The sequence below is a fragment of the Crocodylus porosus genome, unplaced genomic scaffold (assembly GCF_001723895.1).
Source record: "Crocodylus porosus isolate Cpor-Errol unplaced genomic scaffold, CroPor_comp1, whole genome shotgun sequence".
NCBI lineage: Eukaryota > Metazoa > Chordata > Crocodylia > Crocodylidae > Crocodylus > Crocodylus porosus.
In genome coordinates, this window is record NW_017728906.1 from 80,090,217 (window position 1) to 80,114,212 (window position 23,996).

General features: G+C 42.5%; 1 protein-coding gene and 1 long non-coding RNA gene across 3 annotated transcripts in view; one reads left to right on the forward strand and one right to left on the reverse strand.

Annotated features, from left to right (window-relative positions):
* The first annotated feature begins 866 nt into the window (after positions 1-866).
* On the forward strand, positions 867-3,546 carry LOC109306148. The gene is made up of 2 exons (XR_002099870.1): positions 867-1,295; positions 1,961-3,546. It is a non-coding gene; the product is annotated as an uncharacterized LOC109306148 (long non-coding RNA).
* The window catches only part of LOC109306147 (regucalcin), a 24,624-nt gene continuing 3,868 nt past the window's right edge, over positions 3,241-23,996 (reverse strand). Inside the window, exons 2-7 of one of the 2 annotated variants that reach the window (XM_019529421.1) lie at positions 22,066-22,244; positions 10,809-10,991; positions 9,696-9,911; positions 7,721-7,852; positions 4,678-4,832; positions 3,241-3,970 (exon numbers count right to left, since the gene is read on the reverse strand). In XM_019529421.1, coding sequence (XP_019384966.1) covers positions 3,920-3,970; positions 4,678-4,832; positions 7,721-7,852; positions 9,696-9,911; positions 10,809-10,991; positions 22,066-22,228 — 900 coding nt within the window. In that variant the 5' untranslated portion in view covers positions 22,229-22,244 and the 3' untranslated portion in view covers positions 3,241-3,919. Of the gene's footprint in view, positions 3,971-4,677; positions 4,833-7,720; positions 7,853-9,695; positions 9,912-10,808; positions 10,992-22,065; positions 22,245-23,996 lie in introns of those variants that run through there. The other variant, XM_019529422.1, reaches the window with a different exon arrangement.

Below are 23,996 nucleotides of genomic sequence, written 5' to 3' on the forward strand. Positions count from 1 at the left end.
GGTTCAAGCACCTACATTGAACACCTTCAAGAGTAAATTGGATGCTTATCTTGCTGGGATCCTATGACCCCAGCTGACTTCTTGCCCTCTGGGCAGGGGGCTGGACTCAATGATCTCCCGAGGTCCCTTCCAGCCCTAATGACTATGTCTATGAAATATGTTTCAGTGTGTCATATGTGAGCTGTCTGGTCTGGTCAATTTTATTAATTTCAATTGCTGAAAAGCGAAAAGGTGCTAATTACTGTCCTTCCTCCCTGACAGCCCATCCAACTCCACAGTTCATCAAAATAAAGCAATTATCTCTTTAAAAGACGTAATTGTTACCCCTCAGTTTTGGGGAAGTTTCAATACCCAAGTTGATGGACTATTTTCCAACAGTTCAGCTTTTAAGAAGATCCTTAAAAAAGATAATCTAGTCTACATTAACCTTCGGTCTATTCAGATTTTTACATTGCTGGCCAGTCAATATCTCCAACTCCTCCATACCTTTTAAAGGCAACATTTCTTTCAGCTTTACAAGAATCAATTAGCAATCCAGATGTGGCTAAAAATCTCTAATACATTGCACCAAAAAGCACGTCTTTCTTTAGGTCTTTTAGGCTCTTTCCTAAGACCAACCAATTAAAAAAGATGCACCAGCAAAACTGTTTTTCAACAATAAATGTATTTCAATTAATACATTTGTCATGAAAAAATTAAACCCTTTGATTTGTCAAAAAGCAAATGCCCCACAATGGAAACATGATTTGGAAATGCTGCTATAGTGCCACATGGGCACCGTATTTTGGCTGCTTCATGTCTCCCTTCTCCTCGATGGGTTCAGGCTCAGTTGCTAGGCTACGTCTCCTAAGATGTACTTTGGCTAAGGATTCCCATGATGGGACTGTTCAAGAAGGGACTTCTTGTGCAGGGATGGGCAACCATTTTCAGCTGTGGGCCGGCATGACCCTCCCTGGGTCAGAGGGACACAGGTGCTATGACCCCCCCATAGCCAGTGCTCATCCCTGTGACAGCATGGGGAAGAGTGCCAGCAACCAAGCACCCCTGCCACCAAATACTATCAAAGCTCCACATCTGCATGCCGGATTCAATGGTTCTGCAAGCTAGATCCAGGCCATGGGCCATAGGTTACCAAATCCTGTCCTAGTGCATTATGGGACATTGTCAGACCCAAGACCCTGACATGCAGAGATGAATAAGAACCTGAGGTATCCTAAATGCACTGCTGATGAAGCAGCATTTCCAAATTGATTTTCAGCATTTAGTTTTAAATTGGCTTGTAACTGCCAAGCTGGGTTGCACTGATGCCTTCCTGTCTTATCTGGCCCCCCTCTGCCCAGCAAAAATTCAGTCCCTCAGTCTCGTCCCCGTCTCAGCCAGCCACTCATGGCCAGACTCAAAGTCCCTCTCAATTTCTATCCTCCATCTCCCTCCCCTCCTTCACAGCACAGCCCATCAGGTCCTGGATGTCAAGGAATCACTTTCCCCACCATTTGGCAGCCAGAGGCTACCCAGGCACCTCTCTTCCCTGCCCTGCGGCTGCCAGCACAGACAGGGCTAAAGCATGCGGTGCTCTCAGCACATCTCAGGGCACCCTTCCCCTGCCCTTACTGGTCAGTCATGTACATGTCCTTGCTGTAGCCACCACCTAGGTGCTCAGCGAACTTGGCCAGGAAGCCAGGTGGAACCTGCTGTTGTGCTGGTCAAAGCAGGAAGCCTGGAAGTTGTGGGCAGGGCAGGCAGCACACTACCAGTGGCTTGCCCTCCATGTGCGCCAGCAGGTAGAAGCAACACACACAGGGGAGGTGCACATGGGCCAGTAGCTGTGGTAGGAGCAACACACCTCCTTTGGGGATGCAGGACAGCTGTTGCCCATGTCCTACCAGGGCCTGGCCCAGCTCAGATCACCCACAGCTCCTGGCCCCCTTCCCCTGAATGCAAATCCCTGGCCTGTGGCCAGGTTGAACCCATACCTGCAATTTGGGTCTTGCCAGGGGGCTGGGCCATATCCTTTGCAAATAGCCACAGGGTCACTGGGCAGAAGCTTTACCAGGCAGAAGCTTCCTGTCCCCAGCACCCGCTGAGTTGGGGGTGGGGGTAGGGTGGGTTAGGTCAGGCTGGGGAGGGGAGCTGGCTGCTTAGCAGCTAGAGCTGCTGCTGCGGTTGGCGCCAGTTTTCAGGGGTAGCTGTGGGCCAGAGATAATTCTCCTTCAGAGGGGCCTCCCACAGGCTGGATAGGATCGCATGGCAGGCTAGACCTAGCCTGCAGGCCATCTTTTGCTCATCCCTGATCTAAAATTTAAATGAATAGCAATGCAAAGCACAGGGTGTGTCCAGAATCTCACCTCTCTGAAGCTTTGGTGTCAGACTCAGGGCTGCAAGGGAGGAGCTTCCTTCACAGCAGGACCAGCTGCATGAATCATAAAGCCAAACCAACAACAGCATTAAGGGAGGCTGGCCCTACAATAGGAGGGGGAATTCTGGGAGTCCTAGCAGATGCAGCTCCAAACTCTCTCTGGCTAAGGATGGCCTAAAACCCAGTTTGTCCATTCCTCAGGCAAGCAGCCGAACCACCAGGGCCACCAGGCAAAATATGAGTGAGCTCCTTCTGTTTAGTCATTTCTCAGCAGTGATTTGAACTGTAGCAGGATTTGGTGGGAGTAAGGGACATCAGCAGCTAATTGTGGTCATTTCTAAGCACGGCAGTAGCCCAAGTCAAGGTGTCTAGGCATCTCTTCAGGCCGCAATGAGGTATAACTGTTCTTTCTGACTTGGGACTTAGGTGGATTTCAGGTATCTAAATCCTGTTCAAGTGCCTGGAGGCTTATCAGCATCTGGTCCATACCCAGAGTTACTTGCTAAAGCCAATTATCTAAAAACAGGGCTGTCCACAGCTCCCCTAGACAGCAGGTCAGCATATGCACAGGCACTCCCCTTCTAGCAATGGTTAGGTGGGGGTGGAGGGTGCTACATGTTAACCCCTTGTAGGCTGCGTGCAGCCAGGACAGCTAAGATGTAAAACAAACTACAATTTACAAGCTACTGTTTCCAGCTAATAAACTTGGCAATTTCTTTACTGTGAATTTGTCTTAACACAAAGACTGCATTAAGAATGAGCTTGGAGCTTGCTCTTTTATTATATTCTTCCAATGTTAAACTAAAAGGTAAATCCAGTAGGTGGCACTTGAAACCACCAACGCAGCAAGATCCCTTATTTATAATGATGAAACATCATCCAAATGCTTTTCTGTCATCATTTAATTTCCACAAATGGGCAGTGGTTCAGAAGCTTTGTCTATTAGATGTGACAAACAAAAAATGAGCAAGAACGACATGCAGAAGGAGAAAAAGGATGAGTGTTACTGAAGGCATAGGCCTAAGCTAACTGGGATTATACTATCTAGAAGCACTCTTAAAATGCAATAAAAAGGTAAAAAATCCAGACAATGAGTAGTATTGATTTACTTGTTGAGAGTTTCCATTAATGCTAAAATGACGATGGATATGTTGTGAGAAGCTTTGAAAGCACGCTTGAGAGAGGGAAAACCAGTTTCAGTAAATCAGTACACCAAACATTGCAATTACAAATGAGATGGGAGGTAAACAATAAGAAACGACGGTGTTCAAAGCAAAACAGTACCACCATTCCATTCCTATATAAAATCATTACGCTGAAAATGATTTTAGTGCAACAGAAAATTGTATATGCAGTTATAAAAATCTAAAGAAATATAAAAAGAGAGAGCTTTATAAAATTCAGTGTATTTCAAAAGTTGGTTTGTTTATCTGTTTCCACTAAGAGTCTACCACAGGGACATGGTTCCAAATGCAAGAAAACATTCCAGACAAAGCACTTCTTGAATTTAAATTGTTCCTGGTTTTGATGGCTTTCTTAGCTTATTCTGAAGAGTATAAAAATTTAACCTGCATATGAATATGGAGGGATTCCTTTCACCCCCAGTCCAGTTACCTAGGGAGAAAAAGTAGTGAGAGAGAAAAAGAAGGGATAAGTATGACAACTTCAAATAATTAGCATTTTTTCCTTAATTAGAATACATTTGTTCTAAAAAGACATCCAAATTTGTCAACCTTGTCATAGCTCACCACTAGCTGCTGATTTCAGGTCAATATTTTTCTCTCCAAATGCTGTAAATTGTAAGCCATAGTCCATTCTTGTGACAGACTCTTCACACACAAACATGACCTTGAGTACATTTCAATGTTTTGGGTGAGGGCTTTATATTCACAAGGTACCAAGACTCTTTAAGAGACGATTAAGTTACAGATAACTACTGAGTAGATAAAAGTTATTTTTATTTGTCATTGATTCAAACAGCTTTTTTGCTCTCCTAAAAATGCAAGTTTTTAGAAATTGGGTGTGTTGGTACAGAAAAAATGTGTATTATTTCCAGAGATATCAAGACTGATAAAATTTAGAATTACTGTACCGTGCAAATGTGAAGAGCCTCACCAATTTCTAAATACACTGGACATAACTAAAAATTTTTGGCCCCTGCTACTGTCACAGTCAAGAGAACCATGATTAACAGTTTTAAACATGGTTGATATTTGAACTAACCCTCCTTCCTAACTGCTTTGACATCTAAAAAACAGGAGGCAACAAGGAAGGAATAGCAATAAACCACTCTGTCTTGGCTTCTTAAATGAATGGATCACCTTGAAAATGCCACCAGCCTGTGGCTGTCTGGAAAGCCACTTGTCATCCATTCCTTGGCAGGCAGAAGTCACATACATTTCTGAATAATCCTTTCCACCAAAACAGCAAGAAGTTGTCTTGTCAACAGGCAGCTTCACTGTCTGGAGTCTTTTTCCTGGACAGGGTAAAAAAAAAACCCACCCACAAATGAACAAGCAGCTATTTGTTAAATCTCTGTAGGTAATAACTGCCAACAGCCAGTGTGGAGCCACATACTGCACAGAAAAAATAAGAGGGGCAGAAGGGGCACCTGAGATGTGTTTTTGCAGACTAATCTCATGGGAGTAGGCAGGATCCTGAGTACTTTCACTGCTCACATACCATCTGACAAGTCACTCTGCTACTGAAAAATGGCCCTGCTTCTAAGCACACTGAAATGAAAGGAGTCTTACCAGTGACTTCAATAGGTTTTAAATTGGGCCCATATATATTAAAAAGAAGAGAGAGAGAAGATAATGCCCAACTAAAATCTGTAAAACGCTCAAGCCTATTACAAAACATGCTGTAGCATTATTATTTCAGTGCAGGATCTGCCAATCCATTGGTTCATTTAGTTAAATATTCCATGTTCAACAGTGAGCTGTATCAGATGCTTCAAAAGATATTTCAAGAAACCCTATAATAAACAATTATGGGTAAACCTACTCACAGAACAGAAAACATCTTCCTACCCCAAGCAATAAATGTTTGTACTATGCCCTAAACTCTGAGGATTTAAATCATTATGTATTTTTAATGCCATAATTTACAACAACCTCTAATTCTTTTTTGGAATTCCACTGAGGTCCCAGGCATTTGAGTTTTCTTAAAATACATTTACCCTCCCTGGCCTCCTACTTATACTGGTAAAACAGAATGGTTCTCCTGCAGGTAGAAATAATGTACTCAATGATGCACTGAAAAAAAAAAAATACAAAAACTCAGAGTGAAATAGGATACTGTGAAATATATCATGAATAAAAAGTCCTAGGCCCCCTGAAATCAGAGGTTTGCTATCAACATCAAAAGATCAAGGCTTCACTTAAGATGTTTGTTTAAAACAGACTGCTTTACTTTGCTATTTGAGTTACTAACGTAGTTTACGATTGAACAATTAAGTTCAACTACAGAAAAGATGAGCAGGATTTTCCTTATTGTATCAACATACTTTGCAAAATCCTTTGTTACAGAGTTAGTTGCATTAAAAATGGCCTTGACATTAATCTCCAAAATGAAGATAACAGATTTGTTTCAGTACTGGAGAAGGAGTTCTTGTGTATGTTCTCAAATAAACCATACAGTTTGGGAAGTACCTGGGATTCCTTGCCCTGTACAATGAGTTAGCAGTTCATAATACCTAAAGAAAGCTATGCTCAGTATTTATAAGTTGAAGCAAATCTCAAAAGTAAGTCCTTTGAAAACCCAGGGGATAAACTAGCATACTCAATAAGAACAGTAAGACATTTAGCTCCTAATTAAAGAGTTTGATATTATAAATGTAACGGTGAGGGAAGAGGAGACAGACTCAGTGAGTGTCTACACATGGCATTATATCACCATGGTGAAGCGCTACAGTGACATAGCACATTGCTACAGTGACATAGCATCAGAGGGCACAAACTGTGATGTGGATACTACATAAATAACCATCTTAGCTTCCTTATACAGCACGTATTATTACAATCCTATTGTAGCTTGATTTATATGCCTTTAAAATGAGAGCTAAAGAGAGAACCTTTATATACACTACCCAAATAACTCAGGTACCTAACAAGCTTTGCTTGGAAAGAAACCAAAATACGTAAGTTTTGTTGTCTCCTGGGAGATACAAGAGGCTACCAATTAAAATGGTTTTGCATGCAGAGGCCAACAAAAGTAAGAAGTTATAAATTCAGTTGAGTTATGCCATATGTCCTTGTCTGATGACAAAAGACAAAGTAGTAGTTTTGTTGCCAAAATTCAAATGTTATCATCAGCATAAATCTAACCATACTTTTTTCACCCTGACATCTACCGCTTACATTAAATGCCCAAGTCTTCTCCCTAAATAGTTACAATTACTTTAGAATTGAGCAATATGGATAGAATTACATTATTCCTTTAAATGTGTACTGCTGAGTACTTTTCAAAATAAAAATGTATCCTTCTGTTAACCTTTATTAGATATCTCTGAAATTCCTGAGACTTAACTAAACTTAAGGCAGACCTTTCAATCTATAAAGGCACAAGTGGGGAAAGTAAATGCAACTAACTAAGAATGGCGTTCACATGCACACACACAGAATTATTCAAGCAAGAAGGGTAAAATATGATGATTTTGTAAATAATTATTTCTATAAGTTCAGTTGTGGTATAAATTGTCACATTTCTGCAGACACTAAATGTGTGTGGAATGTCAGTAAGCCTGGAACAGCCTTCAAAAATAAAGTGTCACCTTTAAAAAAAGGTCATCACTTCACTGCTTGATCCTTCTTCGGAGTCACTTACCAACACAATAAGTACAGGTCTCTGACTGGAAAAATGTCAGAGGCTGCTAATTCAAATGGTTTTGCATACGGAGGCCAAAAAAATAGAAAGTTAAGATCAGCTCAGCTATGCTGTCCTCTAATGCCAAAATTAAGTAGTGCTTATGCCAGCTCTTGAATGTGTAAATTACTCTTCTTTCCTCTATACTCCTGTTGTAGCATTGTAATGTACTAATTTCTATATTACATATAAGAGTTGCATCAGAACTCTTCAGTGGATCAGCAATGTGTCAAAAACAGGATTAGAGAAGCATCTTCAGTTTCTTATTTCATTTAGCAATTTTCTCCGATACAACTAGCATGGTAAATGTGACATGATATCCACTTATATCATTTAAATGCTTTCAAATCATAGCATTGTGCCTTTTTTTTGTTCTAATGCCAAGAGGCTGCGGATTTGCTAACAAAATTAGCATTGAAAAGAGCCTGCTGGCATAGACAAGGCTTTCTAGGACCAGAAGGATGAAATGGAATGCAAAATTCCTTCATGAGACCATACCTGTTTCAGGGTCAAGACGGATCACCCTCCCTCCATCGTAACAGGCTACCCAGAGTTTGCCTTCTGTATCAATACACATTCCATCTGGGATGCTTTCTTCTTTTTCCAGCTTATACACGCTCCTGCGATTGGCTGCAAAAGAAAATAAAAAACAGTAAGAATCACAGATTTAGAATGAGGCATTAATTTAATGATGAGTTAACACTTTCCTCAGCCATAACCCACATCAGTTATTCTAAATAATCTTCTAAAGCTATATTAGATGAAATATCTGAGCTTTTTTCAAGTGAGAGAAAAGTATACAGATCACAGCCACTGCTTAGCTGGTTTCTAGCAATAGTGACTGTTCAGCATGGCAGCCTGTAGGTCAGTTTCCGACTTTCAAAAAACCATGATTATTTTCAGTGCTCTCTTTTGATGAGTCAGCACATTACTGACCTACCAAAAATAACTAGTATATTTGTGGATTCTGAATATTACTGTTTTACCTTTGAATGGCATCTTGGAACCAGGCTGGGACATTTAAAAAATAGACTCTTTTAATTAAACTGAGAATTGGAGCTACCTCCTGGAGATTCTTGAAACACAACTAACTGTCACTCCAACACAAATCTGATATTCAAAATAAGTAAACCAACAAAAAAAAAGTGGGAAAAGACATGAACTTGAAAAGGGCATGCTTACAATTCAAACACATACTTTTCTTGAACTTGTATTAACTATTGTTATAAGAAACCACAGAAAAGAAACAAATGAGAAAAGTTGGATTGTCTTTCCAACAATTTCAGCATTTCTCATATGTATTCAGTTTTTACTTTGCTTCCTCTATCTGAGCGGGACTTTCCACATAGAAAAAGAGGAAGACAATATTTCTGTTATAGGAAACACCAGTTCTAACCCTTACATATGGTAGTGGGACTTGTATCTTAAACCAATTATTCTCAATCAGGGTTCCACCATTCCCTGGGGTGCCATAAGATCTTCTTAAGCACAGTATTAACATTATTAGGTGTGAAAACACCTACCTAAGAGTCACAAGATAAACCCAGAGATTTCAAATAGGAATCCATAATGTCAAAAGCATTCTGACTTGTGGTCTTTGAGTTCTTTTTAACAGAAAAACTGCTCTATTATTTTTCCATATTAAAAAAAAAAATTGAAAAACTAAGAGCTGGCATTTTCTGATGGGTGCCTAGAGTCTAACAAGGTTGGGAACACTTTCTTAAACTATATCATACTCAGTTTTCAAAATGACATTATGAACTGATGGTGTTCCTATAAAGCAAATTGTTGGTGGACTTATTGAATTTTTCATTTGCCCAAGCTCAAGAAAGCTCCAAAGTTTTTAATTACATAGGGGACAAGGAAAGTTAAGTTTTTTGACTGTTGCTTGGACGTTCAGGATCCCCCTCAGACAGTGATTTCCATTTTAAAATAATATACACACACAACTATAAAAATATAGCAAAGGTACTTTGAAAATACAGACATCAAACTTCTCTGCCAATTCACCAACTATTTCCTAGCAACAGGCACTCACTGGAGTCTGGCAGAGCAAATGTGATCCAGCTTTACAACATAAAACCATTAGAAGTGGATTGAGTGTGTAAATTCATGAATGTGAAGATTGCAGCATGAATCACAATGTGTTACACTCATCTTCACAATTAATCCAGATCAGTATTTGAAGCACCACAGATAAATCAATACACTCCATAATAATATGGCCAACCCACGTATCTGCTTTGAACCAGGAATCTACTTAAAAACAAGTTAAGATGTTAACTTGTTTTAAACAGGTTTTTTGATCCATAGCATGAATTAAACCCAGTTATATTTAAGCTAACTCTAAAGTGCATCCCAGAACCGCAAGTACAGGTACAGGTAGATCTTAATTTCTTTTTTTGCTTAATAATTGAAAGAAAGAACTGTAGAAAGAAGTTTTAAAATATTTAAACAAGAAAATAATTCATACAGATTTTTCCTGTTCGTAAGTCATAGTCAAAGGCATCCACAGAGTAGGATAGGCTGTCTATGTAGAAGAAAGTTTTGTGATCCAGTGACCAGTCCAGTCCATTAGAGATGTCCACCTGGTCAAAATGTTTTACCACAGAATGGTCAGGGAAGAGCGTGTAGAAAGAGCCTTGCTGTCTCTCTAGTACGGCAGGCCGGATCTCCTCAGCCATGGTACCTACAAGGATCAGGAAGTCATGTAAGCACATTGTCCCCAAGAACAAAGACATTCCCTTACAGAGTAAGAAGGAGTTCCTATTTGACAGAAATGCCCCATATGCTCTGAACAGGAGAGGTACCTGGAGCATTCAAAACAGACTGAATAAAACCAAAAGGGAGAGGTCCAATTTGTGCATTTAACAGAGGATGACAAATAAATATTAAATAGGAGATTTGTTATATCTGTGCCTGAAAGAGCACTGAAGTTCATTTGATATGGTAACTCTTTAGCAAAAAACTAAGATTAAGGAGATTAGAATTTAAATGATCCAAAACTTAATATTTTCCATATTGGAAATAAAGCCACATGGCATGAACCTTCCAAAAATAGACCTACATCTCTCTTAATTCTCATTTGAGATTTCAAAAGCCAGAAAAGGTGAAAAAGATTTGAGTACTGGTTAAGGAAAGGCTGAAGTTAAGCCTTGATGTTTAAGGATATATGCCAGACACCTCATTACTCTCAAAACTGGGATCATGATTAAATTGTTTTTGAATTTTCTCTACTTCAGTTTACAAAAACAACAGCATAAGGAAACCTTTACAGGAAAGATGTCTGCTGCTTTGAAAATATAGTTAGTCAGACAACACGAGTTTAATACCTGGCAAATTCTTAAATTTTCTTAAACTGAAAGGCCCCTTTTATTTTTATTTTTAAATAAAAAAAGGATTCTGGGTAATTCTTTTCCTAAGAGGGAATTTAATTAATATTGCATTTTAGAATCCAATTAGTTTGAAAACCAAAATGGCCACTACGACTTGAAAGACTGACACCCATCATATGTAGTAGGGGCCTTTACAAATTGTCCCTATAATCTACTAAGGAGTATTGGGAGAGATGTTATGATTGACATACCTGCAAAATATCTTCCTTCCGGGTCCACTTTCCCATCATTGAATCTGTTGTTTGGTTTATCCTTGTCAACTTGCACAATGGTGGTTACTGACTGGTCATCCCATTTTAAAGCAGCAAACCTAGTTCCCAGGGTAATGACATAATTCCCAGATTTTCGAAGGGCCACTGAGCTAACAGGAGCATCTAGAAACATAGTAGGAAAAAGAAATATGTAACTACAGATATGATTCTCTCTCTCCCTATTTTCACCTTCCTGTTTACTCAACTGCAGCCTTGTCTATTAGTAACCTGTCCTATTCAACCAACCTAGGGCTGTCCACCTCATTCATAACTTTATTTGACAAATATTCCATTTGCATCCAGCTGCTATTCTCCGATATATAATGCATTTGGAAAGGTGGTACTCAAATGAGCATAGAAAAAATCTGGTAAAAGTCATATGCTAATTTACCTGAGCTTCCTACAGTAACATGGTAGCTCTATCACGCATTTATGTGTGACATGCCGGCAGCCTTTTCCCCCCTATGTTTGTAAGTTTATGCATGCTTCTAGAATTCCATGGGTGCACAACAAAACAGTGCAAAGTGAAGGTAATCAACTGATATAGTTAATTAATTAATAGAACACAAGCTGTTTTGGGAGAAAGGTATTGCACATTCTTATGTGTATATACAAAGTATCTAGCAAGAATGGCTGGCACAATGGATGGAGTATGACAAACAGGAACACAAAGCCAAAAGGGACCGCCAGCCCACCGCCCAATCCCTTGCATTTTGTTTAATAGCACCCAGTGGACCTGTCCTTCATGAATTTGTCTAGTCCCTTTATGAGCCTTGCCTCTGTCCTCTTTCAGGCATAGAGCAGTGGCTGTGGTGGTGGCAGCTCCAGAATAAGGGCCAGAGATGCCACCACTGCTGTGTGGCCCAGAAAGGACCAGAGCAACCATGTGTTCTGTGCCCTGTGGCTAAAGCAAGGCCAGTGCTGGAGGGTAGAGGAGGCAGGGGGCAGGACAGAGGCTGTGGGAGAGACGGCAAGTTGTGGAGGGACACCTGTATCAAGGGATGCAGGCAGCAGAGGAGAAGACATGTCACTTCATTCCCTCATCTCCGGCCTCATTACTGCCTCCCTGCTACCTGTCCCCCTACCACTGCTTTTCCCACTGCAGGAGTGGGAGAAATGAATCAAACAACCCTCCAACAATTAGATTCTGTACATGGAAAATTATAACAAATCTATCAATTTTCCATGTATAGAATCTAAGTATTGGAGGGTCATCTTAAATTCAAAGTTGTCCTGGATTTAGGTAAATATGGTACTGCTGGCCACTACCGAAGACAGGGTTCTGGGCTAGAAGGCCTGTTGGTCTCTGACTCAGTATGGTCCTCCTTATGTTGTTATGAAAAACTCTTTCCATAATGAAATAGAAGCAAATTTGCTATGTGAATATCCAAATACCATTACTTAATACATGTTTTGCCCACGTTAAAAGGCACATATTTGACTGCATTTTAGATGGGGACAGAAAGAGCAGTCTGAATATAAACTATTTTAAGCCAAGAGCTTGGAAGGTGGAGGCCTTAAGTGAGAAAGTCTAACATACAACATAAGCTCACAGTCCCAAATTAATTCCACAAAGCCATGTGCCCTAAAAAGGAAAACACTTATTTGTTATAAAATAGCGTTTGCAAGGAGTCTGATAGATAAAATACACAAGAAAGACAAGATGAGAGGGAAAAACTCTCAAACTACCCCAAAGAAGCTGGAGAATAAATGAGCCAAGTGGACACTTCAATAGATACATGCAAGGAACCTAAATAGCCACAATACAAACAGACTTTAAAAACACATTAGGAAAATCAGAATGGCAAAGAGGCATCAGGGTGGAGACTCAAATTGTTAAACTACTAAACTGAATTGATCTCTAGAGATGACAAGGAATATAAGGCCAATTTACACAAACTGTAAAAGGGTCAGGACTTAACAGTGGCAAGGCTTCCAATAAGGACTCAGAAGAAGATAACCACCACAGAATCTCCTTTAAAAAATTATCTTGAGTGAAAAGAAAGGTTTGACAAATAAGAGTTGCTACAGAACATGTACACAGAATATAAGCATGGAGGCAAAGCCTCAGAGGTACTAACACTGCGGTAGCGTCATCATTACCAGATGTACTGTTATTATCATATTGGCATATCAGCGGCGGCAATCCCTTACACTCAAGGATGATCACTCCCACAGGTCAAGTAAAGGGTAGTAAATGAGTCCCTCAATGGCAAGAAAGCCAATCCTTGACTCTCTGGTAAATGCCACAGGTGGTGGTTAAAGGGAAAGTCAGATCACAGATTTCTCAGTCTTGTTTCTTTTCCTTCTGTTTCTGTCATTTTTCTGCCTCTAGGGTGAGATGGTGTTCCTCAAAGCAAGATGTACTTTCTCTCATAAGACATTGCCATGTCACCCTGTCCTGAGCTAGTTTTTCCCCAATTTGTGGTGTCAATGCCACACTTACTAATTTTTGCTTGGCAGCGTCCTTAAAGTGTTTCCACTGACCCCCACTTGTCCATGAGCTCAGACTAGCTCAACAAGATGCTTATCCAGCCTCCTCCTGAACACCTCCAGGGATGGTGACTGCACCACCTCTGCCGGGAGTGAGTTCCAGGCTCTAGTTACCCTTACAGAGAAGAAATTCTTCCTTATGTCCAGCCTAAATCTTCCCTCTATTAGTTTGTGACCATTGGTCCTCATCTTCCCAAGCGGTGCCTTCCTGAAGAGTTGCTCCCCCAGATCTTGGTGTTGCCCCAACATACTTGTAGGCTGCCATCAAGTCACCTCACAGCCTCCTCTTGCCCAGACGAAACAAGCCCAGTTCCTGGAGTCTCTGTTCATATGGTCTAGTCTCCAGGCCCCTAATCACGCAGCTGGTCCTTCTCTGCACCCTCTCAAATTTATCCTCATCCTTCCTGAAATGTGGTGCTCGTGGTACTCTAGCTGCGGCCTCACCAACACCAAGTAGAGAGAGAAAAGCACCTCCTTGGATCTGTTGGTAACATGTCGACGGATGCATGCCAGATTTCTGTTTGCACTGTTGGCTCATATTCATCTCCTACTTGACTGTGACCACCAGCTCTCATTCAGCTGCTGTGCTAGCCACTCGACTACCGCCTATCCTGCAACTGTCATGAAGGTTCTTCCTACCCAGATGAAAGACCCGGCACTTTTTCCTGTTGAACCTCATCTGCTTCTGATCAGCTCATAGAATCAGTCTGTCAACTTTGTCCTGAATCTTTACCCTATCCTCTGGTATGCCCGCATTTCCCCATAGCTTGGTATTGTCCACAAACTTAATCATAGAGTATTCCACCCCCTCATCCAAATCATTAATAAATGTTAAAAAACACGGGTTCAAGCACCAATCCCTGTGGGACGCCACTGGAGACAGCCCTCCAGGATGAGGCCATCCTATCGATTACAACTCTGGGATTGGCATCTAAACCAGTTATCCACCCACTTCACTGTAGACAGGTCCAGACCAGTACCCTCCAGTTTAACTGAGAGAATTTCATGGGAGACAGAATCAAAGGCCTTACTGAAATCTAAATAAATGATGTCTACCTCATGTCCCTTGTCCAGCTGGTTAGTTACCTGGTCGTAAAAGGACACCAGGTTTGTTAGGCATGATCTACCCTCCCCAAGGCCGTGCTGGTTGTTTCTTAACACCCTGTCAGTTACAAGCTTATGACTGATGGTCTCTTTAACAATTTTTTCAAAAGTTTTTCCTAGGACCAAAGTCAAACTGACTGGTCTGTAGTTTTCAGGGTCATCCCTCCTCCCTTTCTTAAAGATGGGCACCACATTGGCCCTCTTCCAGTTGTCCAGAACCACCCCCAACTTCCACCACTTTTCAAATGTCTTCACCAAAGGCCCTGCTATGAGTTCAGCCAGTTCTTTTAGGACTCTTGGATGTAGAGCATATGGCCCAGTGGACTTGAAAGAGTCCAATTGTTCTAAGAGGACCTTCACCTGTTCGGGACTGGTTTCATGTTGTCTGTAGGCTACCACATGCCTGACCCCAGTTCAAATGGCAATGGGCTCCATTGTAGAGCCACCGCATAGGATGAAGGTCGTCATCTGGTCACAAAGAAATTTAAGGATGGTGATAAATTTCCCAGGGCAGCCAAACTTTGATAAGATCTTCCATAGAACCTCATAGTTAAAAGAGTTGAAGGTTTTGGTTAAATCAATAAATGCCATATACAGTTCCTGGCATTTTTCCTGGATCTGCCAGACTGCAAGAATCATGTCTACGGTGCCTCTGAACAGTCTGAGGCCACATTAAGACAGGAAGGATTTCCTCAGCGAGAGAGAACAGTCAGAATTTGAGCAAAGATCTTCCCAGCGATGGAGATGAGGGTGATACCTTGATAGTTTCCAGTCAGACTTATGTCCCTTTTTAAAAGTGGTGACAATATTGGCATTCCTTAGGTCAGCAGGAATTTCCTCAGCGTTCCAGATTTTGAGGATATTTTTGTGTTTCCACCACAATTTGAGTGATCCCCCTGGAAGCGGCTATCCAGTTGGGTAAGGTAAGGTAAAGGTGCCTGTTTGGGGCACCTTTCTGTCCAGGGTAAGCAAAAGGATCCTAAAAAGGACTGCTCAGTTGCGATCACAGCTGCCAAATCACCCTCCTGTCCCATTCCAAGGGTGAAGTGACCAACAAGCAACCAACACCTGCACGTGGATCCATAGTTAGGGACTCCCAGGAATCACTTCAACTGTCCCCACTGCCACTTGTCCATTGCCACAGGACTTTGTAGAGGTTATGGGTATTGGTGATTGGTTACTGTAGTAAATGTTGGATCCAGTGGGAGAAACCTGCAGGTGACTTGTTTTACACAAGGAGGCCATTGCGCATCAGCAACTGCACAAAACTTGGCAGAGGAGAAACCAGCATCCAGTGGCAAGGAGATCCACTAGGGTTATTCTTCCGCTGCAGCCTTCATCTACTTGCTCCACCACTGAGGTCTTTATATTATGTTGGACTGCTCTTTGTCTGATACCTCACGTTTGATCTTACCACCCTAGGTAACACTACAAGAAGGACAAGACTCCCAACAGTATTACTCTTAGTGTCATCGATACATGCAAGCCTCTCCACCCTGTCGAGGTGTCTGTCCATGGAGAGGTATAAAATAAATAGCTGTGAAAGTAGACAAAATGTATGTTAATACAGGAAGAAACACTGGAAAGAAAATGCTCATATTTGATCATCCATCTTCAGGCAGACTTAAATTTGTCTATGTATTATCCCCTCAGACCATGGATTCACTTGGAGGCATGTTATGTCTGTGACTGAGCTTCTATGGCTATGTGCTTGCCTTTAGAAGATAGCAACTGCAGAGCAGGTTTTAAATGAGATATTAAAGTTCCAAGAGGTGATAATGAGCAAGATATTTGCAACTTACAGCAACATGATTATAAAACTAAGGAAATATAAAAAATACATTCATAAATGTTTGTGATATTCAGTAATTTTGAGAGTCCGATACAATCTTTCCATTTTAACACCTGGCAACAATGACTAACACCCAATCAGACTTGGGTTTGAACTATACGTTGCACTTCATAAACACAAACACATACAAATGCTGGGGGATGCGTTTACACTAGAGTAAATTACTCTAGAGTAAACCTACCCTGGACAAGCATCTACACATGTGGTGATTTGGAAGCATATTTGCTGCTCCTGGCAGCAGTCTGCTCCTGCCCCCTCCAGCAGCCAGGACGAGCTGGAGGCCATATTTAAAAGCCAGTCCTGCTCCCTGCTCACTTGCCTTCCTGGCCTGGAGCACCCTGCAAAGCACTGTGCCATCGTGTTGTGGTTCTCTTGTTGGAGCCTCTGCCCACCATGCCATAGCTGCTCTACCCCCAGGCCCTGGGAACAATATCCAGTGCCCTGGGCTCCAGCTGGCCACCCTGCTTGTTGTGCTGCACCACAAGAACAACTATTGCCTAGCCCACGTCAACTTTGGCCCTGGCAGGCCTCTCCATGCAGTGCGGCCACCTACCCAGGCTCACCACACCATCCCAGGCTCCCTGTCACCAGGCTGCTGACACCCAGACCCCAGCAGGGATGCTGATGATGTGCACCTAGACGCCACCACAGGTGCCATCCACATGCTCCAGGGCCTCCAGCCACTCCAGCCTGCCCAGCCAGCCAGGACTGAAGGCTGTATGTAGGCAACCTGGATGGCTGGCCCTGGACCCCAGCCCCACAATGCACCCCCAGCACCATACTCACTGGAGACAGTTCTCAGAAAAGCACTTGATTCCCCTTCACAACACACAAACCCCCACTCCCCTCCCTCCCCAACAACAGAGCCCTTCCCCCCTCTCCCTGACACCAGATCCCTTCCCAACCCAACCCACTCACCACTGCCCTCTTCCCCATGCAGACCCTGTGCAGTGCTGTGTGTGTCCCCCCCAGGGTGGGGTGCAGAGGAATGGGGGTGCCTATGGGGCAGAGCCCAGGGACAGGCACCTAGAACCGTGGCCTCTGTCTGCACCCCTGCATGTGTACATACCATGGCAAATCCAGCAAGTGGTGGGGCTCACCTGGGGGCAATGGCAGGTGCTGCTCTGCTGGTGCAGGCAGCGCTCCTTCCTGCAGCCAGTGGGCTGGGCCAGTGGGGCCTGTGCATGGGGCTGGCTCCGCTGCAGGCAGCTCCTGCTCCAGGGCCCCATGGAACCAGGGCAAGTGCCGGGTCTGGGCCCAGGTGAGGATGCCAGCACCTAAGTCCAGGCCCACTGAGGGGCTTGAGGCTGGGTGGTGTGCAGCTGCCAGTAGCCAGGAAGAGCTATGGCTAGCAGCTGGGTGGTGGGCAGCATGAAGGTGATGAGTCGGACCCCAACAATGTTGCGGACATGAAGCTCCTGGTGGTGTCCTACAGTGCAGGGGCGTGGCACGGCGCCTGGATGCCCAGACACAGGCCCTCTCCTGGGAGGGGCACTAGAACTGCTGAGGGCCAGTGGTGCCATGGCTGGCCTGGCTTCCTAAGCAGGGCTTTGCACCCAGATCTGGCAGGGCAAGCACTAGCCCACACTCCCAGAGCTACTCAATGAGTCTAAGGACAGGGAGTGTGGTGGGATGGGGCTCCTGGCAGCCCAAGGAGCCCTCCCCAAGGGACACATAACCACAGGTGCAAGGCTGCAGCAGAGGCTCAGGCAGGCCACCTGTGCTAGAGCAGATGGGATGGCTCCAACTTGCACATCTATGATGGCCAAGGTCCCAGGGCCAGGGTCCCAGGTTGCAAAGGTATCATTCAGCTGCCACATAAAGGGCATGGACTTGCAGGCAGCCCCCAACTGGTAGTTGTGGTTGGTGATGGTGACCCACTGTGCCTGCAAGGCCTTAACCTTTATGCAGCAATCGCATGCCAACCAGTCATGCCTATGCCCCTATTCCAGCCTGACCTCAACCTCACTCCGCAGCACCACGAGGTCCACAGTCTCCTCCAGGAACTAGTTGTAGCCATGGGAGGCAGTGTGTGGTGTTGGGGAGGACACCAGCATGGCTCTCTTGATGACTCGCTGGCTCTGTGCACAACAGTCCTGGTGCTGCTGGGTCTCAGCAAGTGGCTGCAGCACTCAACGCAAAGACACAGCATGGGACAGGCAAGCATGCAGTGATGCTATGCTGGGCACCAGTGGTAGGGTTCAGGCAGGGCGTTGAGGCTGGCCTGGGGCCAGCTGGAGCAGGACGCAGTGGCCAGAAGCTGGCTCCAGGTGGTTCAGAGCCTGGCAGATGCCTGTAGAACCCAGGGCAGCACAACAGCCTGGGCCTGGCAGCCACACGGCTGCCATGGCTGGCCTGAGGCCTCTGCTGCAAGATGCAGTGGCCATAGGCCAACTGCAGGTGGCCCAGGGTCCTGGTGTCCCCACAGGCTTTTAAGGACCAAGAGCTAAGGCAGGCAAAGAGCCACCCCAGTCCTGGGGCTGGAAAAAGCTCCCAGCCCCATAACCCTGGGGCTAGCCTGAAGGTGGCCCCCTGGTGGTAGGGCTGACAAGGAACAAATTTGCATTACATGTGCGTTACTGTGCAGTAACTACTCAGGAGTTAATTTGCTACTTGTATTTACAAGTTTTATCAAGTAGCAAATTAACTGCCAAGTAGAGCAATTTACTGTGCAGTAAGCATCTGCATGTGTAGATGGTGATGTTTACTGTGCAGTAATTTGCTCTTCTACACAGTAAAGCATCTTGTGTAGACATGCCCAGGGAAACCCTGCCTTGGACTGTGTAGCTGCTCCTCAACTTTAATGAAAAGATCTTTGCATCAGACTTTCCAGGAAATGTAGGATGTTGTGCTCATCTTCAAGACACAGAAAATTGCAAGAACGTTCTCTTTTCCTTTACCCTTCCACACTGCAAGTCACTAAATTGGAGAATGAGCATAAATGTTCAGAGTCAAAGGTGACCATCAATTCTATTTTTACTATACCATATATTTTGGTTATGGTCTTCCTGCAGTTAAGTTACAAGGTTCAGAGACTGCATTTGCCAAACAAGAAATAAGAACAAAGAACAGGCAATGTAAAACAAGCAAAGCCAAGTTCCTGATAACTCAAAAAGTATTAGTTTTACTCTAGCAGTACGAAAAGTAAAACTTACCTTTATAGTAACATCCTATCCCAACGGAGCCTTCCAGGGGCTTAAGCAAAGCAAAGAATTAGAAAATTGTCTGGGGTCAGTTTACACTCAACTGATCCATTGTATAGCAAAACTCAATTACAGGTTATTAGCAAGGAATTAGCAAAAATAGAAAAGAAAATGAGCACAAAAATCTTGTTTCTATGAAAGCCTATTATCTAGGAATAAAGTAAAGAAGAATCACCTTAACAGAGTCATGGCCTGGAATGAATGTAACAGACTAAAATGGGGAAGATGCCTGAAAAGGAATTACTAATGCGTCTTTTTGTTAAAGTAAAAGGCGTAAAATACTACTGTTCTGGTAAAGTTATTCTAATCTAATTTTCCCGCTGGGAAAATAACTGAAAGCAATCAAAATTGGCCAACAGTGCATATACTACTAATGAACCCATTTCGCTCTAAGCATAAAAAGAATTAGAATTGCCAGCAGAAGCCAATTTTATTACCTGTAATGTGCCATCTGCTGCACTTTGTCCACTAAAGAGACACTAGCAGATTCAAGTTCAACTTAAACACTTCAATTCCTAATTTTACAGGTATCTGAATTTACTACAAGTATCTGAATTGGACTTGCCTGTACTAGAAGATATAGCCAAGTAGGGATGAAGCATATGCCAAAAGGAACATTTCTGCAGTTGTAGCTACACCACCTCCCTGGACAGCATACATTAAGCCAACAAAAAATCCTCTTGTCATTATAGCTGCACAAAAAGCATATGGTTCTGCCAGAAAGAATATATTGTCTATGCGGTGTGGCTCACTCCCCCACCACATACACTTATAACCAACATGGCTTCAGGCAAAACTGTATAATGCATAAGCACACCTGTCCTAAATTAACCAGAGCTGTATAGGAATCAACTTCCCTTTGAAACTCCTTCAAGACTAATTGCAAAGGCCAATCACAAATAGAAACTCCAAACAAATGTGTTCTGCTTCACCTAGGCTACTTCCTGATGCAAAAGTGGCATTTACATGTTAGTCAGCAGTGCCAATTCGCCTCCCAATAGTGCCATACAAATGCAGCTATATTGCTACCAGTTGTGAAGAAAGTGTCCACAAAAGATATGCAGCACGTCTGAGATCACTGCTGCCCAGTACAGTAAGTTTGCAGTTACAGACTGTTCTTAAAATAGTCTTTGTTCCTGAAGGTGTTCAATGTAGGTGCTTGAACCACCTCCAATGGCAGGCTGTTCCAGACCTTGGGGACTCGGACAGTAAAGAAATTCTTCTTTATGTCCAGCCTGAAACTGTCTCGTAGTAGTTTATGACCGTTCAACCTCGTCATCCCTTGGGGTGCTCTAGTGAACAAACGTTCCCCCAGATCCTGGTGGTCATCCCTGATAAACTTATAGGTGGCCATCAGATCACCCCTGAGCCTGCGCTTTTCCAAGCTAAAGAGCCCTATGGCTCTCACCCCGTCATCATAAGGTCTGTTTTCCTGACCTCTGATCATGCATGTGGCTCTTCTCTGGAACAAGAGAAGAGCCACACAAGATTATTAAAGAAACTGGTAAAGTTAAATAATGTAAGAAAATGTTCCTGTTCTTTTCAAGATTCTTGCTAGGGGCTGGGATGATGCGGGCACTACAATGCGTGGTTGGTTGACTGCCGAAGAGGTCACAAGTTTAAGGCCACAGTGAAACCACTCACGGCACAGCCTGTCAGATTCCAACAAAATCTGAGAATTCTGTCAAATATCTCACCACAAGGACATGAAAACAGAAATGATTCTTGCTGGGTTGGGGAAAGAAAATATGAGATCTATAAATAAAATTCCAATAATGCTGTTATGTGATGTCATTCTATACGCAGATCTGGTAGAGAAAAGGAAACACTCACAGGTCCTACAGTCATGTTTCCCAAGTCCAACTATACCAAAGAATTAATGATGAGCTTCCTCCCATTAAATCTGGGACACTACCCCCTGGCCCAAGTCAGCGGCACTGCTGCAGGCAGAGGCAGAACTACATGGTGCCCCAGGCAGGCAGGCAGGCAGCAACGGTACCTCCCTGCCAGACTGTGCCCTGCGTCCAGGACACGCATTTTAATCTTCAGAGACTGGCCTACAAAATCTGGGACTGTCCTAGCCAAACTAGGACATACGGTCATCCTAATTAAAGTTAACAACAAAACTCCCATTGATTTCTTTGGTGCAGGGTCAGATCCTGAGTGTTATTCCTCCAGCAAACAGAAGGTCAAAGAAAAATGGACAATCGCACAACTAAACAGCAAAAACCTGGAAGTTAAACAAAACAAAAATTAGAGAGGAAAAAAACTGGAACTGGACTGGAACCAGTTAATTATAGGTTTTCTGGTCTCCCAACATAACATAATCCCCATTTGTTCTCTTGTAGGGAATATGGATGATAGTGATAAAGAATGATCTTTTCCCTTCTTCATTACAAATGATATAATATAGTATCTATGTGCTTTTAATCACATTAGGTACATGAGGTGTGCACTTGAAAGATGGCACACTGTATAAATAAAAAAAATCATTATGAATTTATATTTTGCTAATTAATGGGATATTTTTAAAACCCGTACTTACCTACAGCAATACTTTGCACTTGCTTGGTGATGGAATTCCATCGGGAAATTTTTTTACCATTGATATCCACATATAGGAGTGAGTTTTCCTTTTCTTCCCAGACAGGGGATTCTCCAATCTTGCAGTTTTCATCGATGATGCACTCAACCTTAATGGATGACATTGCTATAAAAACCCTGCTGGAATAAGGACACAGGTGTGAATACATGAATTTACATTCAATTTCACTTCTGCTTTAAATTGGAATAAAGGCTGAATTTTTCTCTTATGCTAAAATTAATGCGCTATTTTAACAATTATTTTATAAAATTATTTTCTTATCAAACAATGTCTGAGGACTAGAAGGAAAAAATCTGCTTTTCCTGACTATAACCAAGTGTTTATTTTGCAATATTTGGGTTGAAGTTTTGGGGTGTATATGCAGAAGTCAAATATAAAAAAGTCAGAATCATTTAATAGCCTGGTCAAGTGGTTGTCCTTCCTCAATACTGAAAAGGTTGAAGACTGCTTCCAAAAACAATTATAGAACACCTATTTAAAGCCAATGGCTTAAGATGCGTTTCCTATAATGGGGATATGAAAGAATCACCCAAATCAATTGGGAAACCAAAGACTCAAACAGAAGATTCAGTCTTAAATTATATTAGTCTTAAAATATACTGTAGGAAAGAAGTTGACAGTACCTACATCCAAAATAAGTTTAACAAGGTCAATATTGACTGTCCAAAGGTTTAAAACTTTCACATAAAACCCCCTCCCAATGCTGAAGGCTTAACACAGGTTTCAAAGGCCTGCAAATGTTTGTGATGTTAAAGGACTCAGCAAATTGTGTTGGACAAAAACCTTAATTAAACCCCTAACAGTTTTTCATTCTGTAACAGCCAAACACAGGATATTGTCTGAGGAGCGCCTAAATCAGCGATTTTCAGAGTGCCGTGGCACCCTGGGATGCCTTGAGATCCTTTCAAGGGTACCTCAGAGTGTAACCCAAAGTTAACACTGTTAGGTGTACACACAAGTCACAAGATAAACCTAGAAATATCAAGTAGAATTCCACAGTGTCAAAACCATTCTGCCCTGCTGTGGTTGTTCTGAGTTCTTTGCAATATAAGAATCACTCTACTATTTTTCAGTAGTCAAACAAAAGAAGCGAAAACTAAGAATTGGCATTTTCTAAGGGGTGCCTCAAGTCTAAAGAGGGATTTCTCAAGTCCAAAAAAAGGTTGAGAACTACTGGCCTAAAATAATCTTTCATCCAAAAATAAAAGACAACACATACTTGGAAATGATCAAAGCTGCTCTCTTCTTCCATAATAGGAAACAAAGCAAGTGAAATGGACAAAAAACATAAATTAAGTTAAAGGTGACATTAGGTATTAATGTCTTCTGGAATAGCACTTCCCTCTGGAAGGTGAATTCAGCATTTGGTAAATTTTAGGAGATCTGCAATTCTGTCAAATCAGCATTAATTAAACACATTTTAACATGTTCAGATTGGCTTGACTGACACTACACAAAAGGTGCAAGATTGAAAAAGTGTTTTGATTCATAAGTTATAAAGTACCAAAAAGGGCAGCTAGAAAAGCAAATCAGAGTTCTGATTCACAAACTCAGAGAACATCACTATTGTGTTTTTCCCATGGAATAACAAGCTTTTCATTTTCCACACACATAAATTTAAGGATTAAACATGGCAACTTGGGTAGCACATGTTTTGCATTTCATTTCATGGAAGTTTTGTGAGTACCAGTATTTTTACTTTTTCCTTAAAACTTCCAATGGCCCTTTTTCAGATAAAAAAATAAATAAAAGCTACTCTGGTGTCAGTCAAGGAAAAAATTCTCAGCCAAGCTAAATGCACAAGGCCCAACTGCTACAATATAGGGGCGCACCGATAAAGATTTTTCAGGCCAATACCAATGACCAATTAT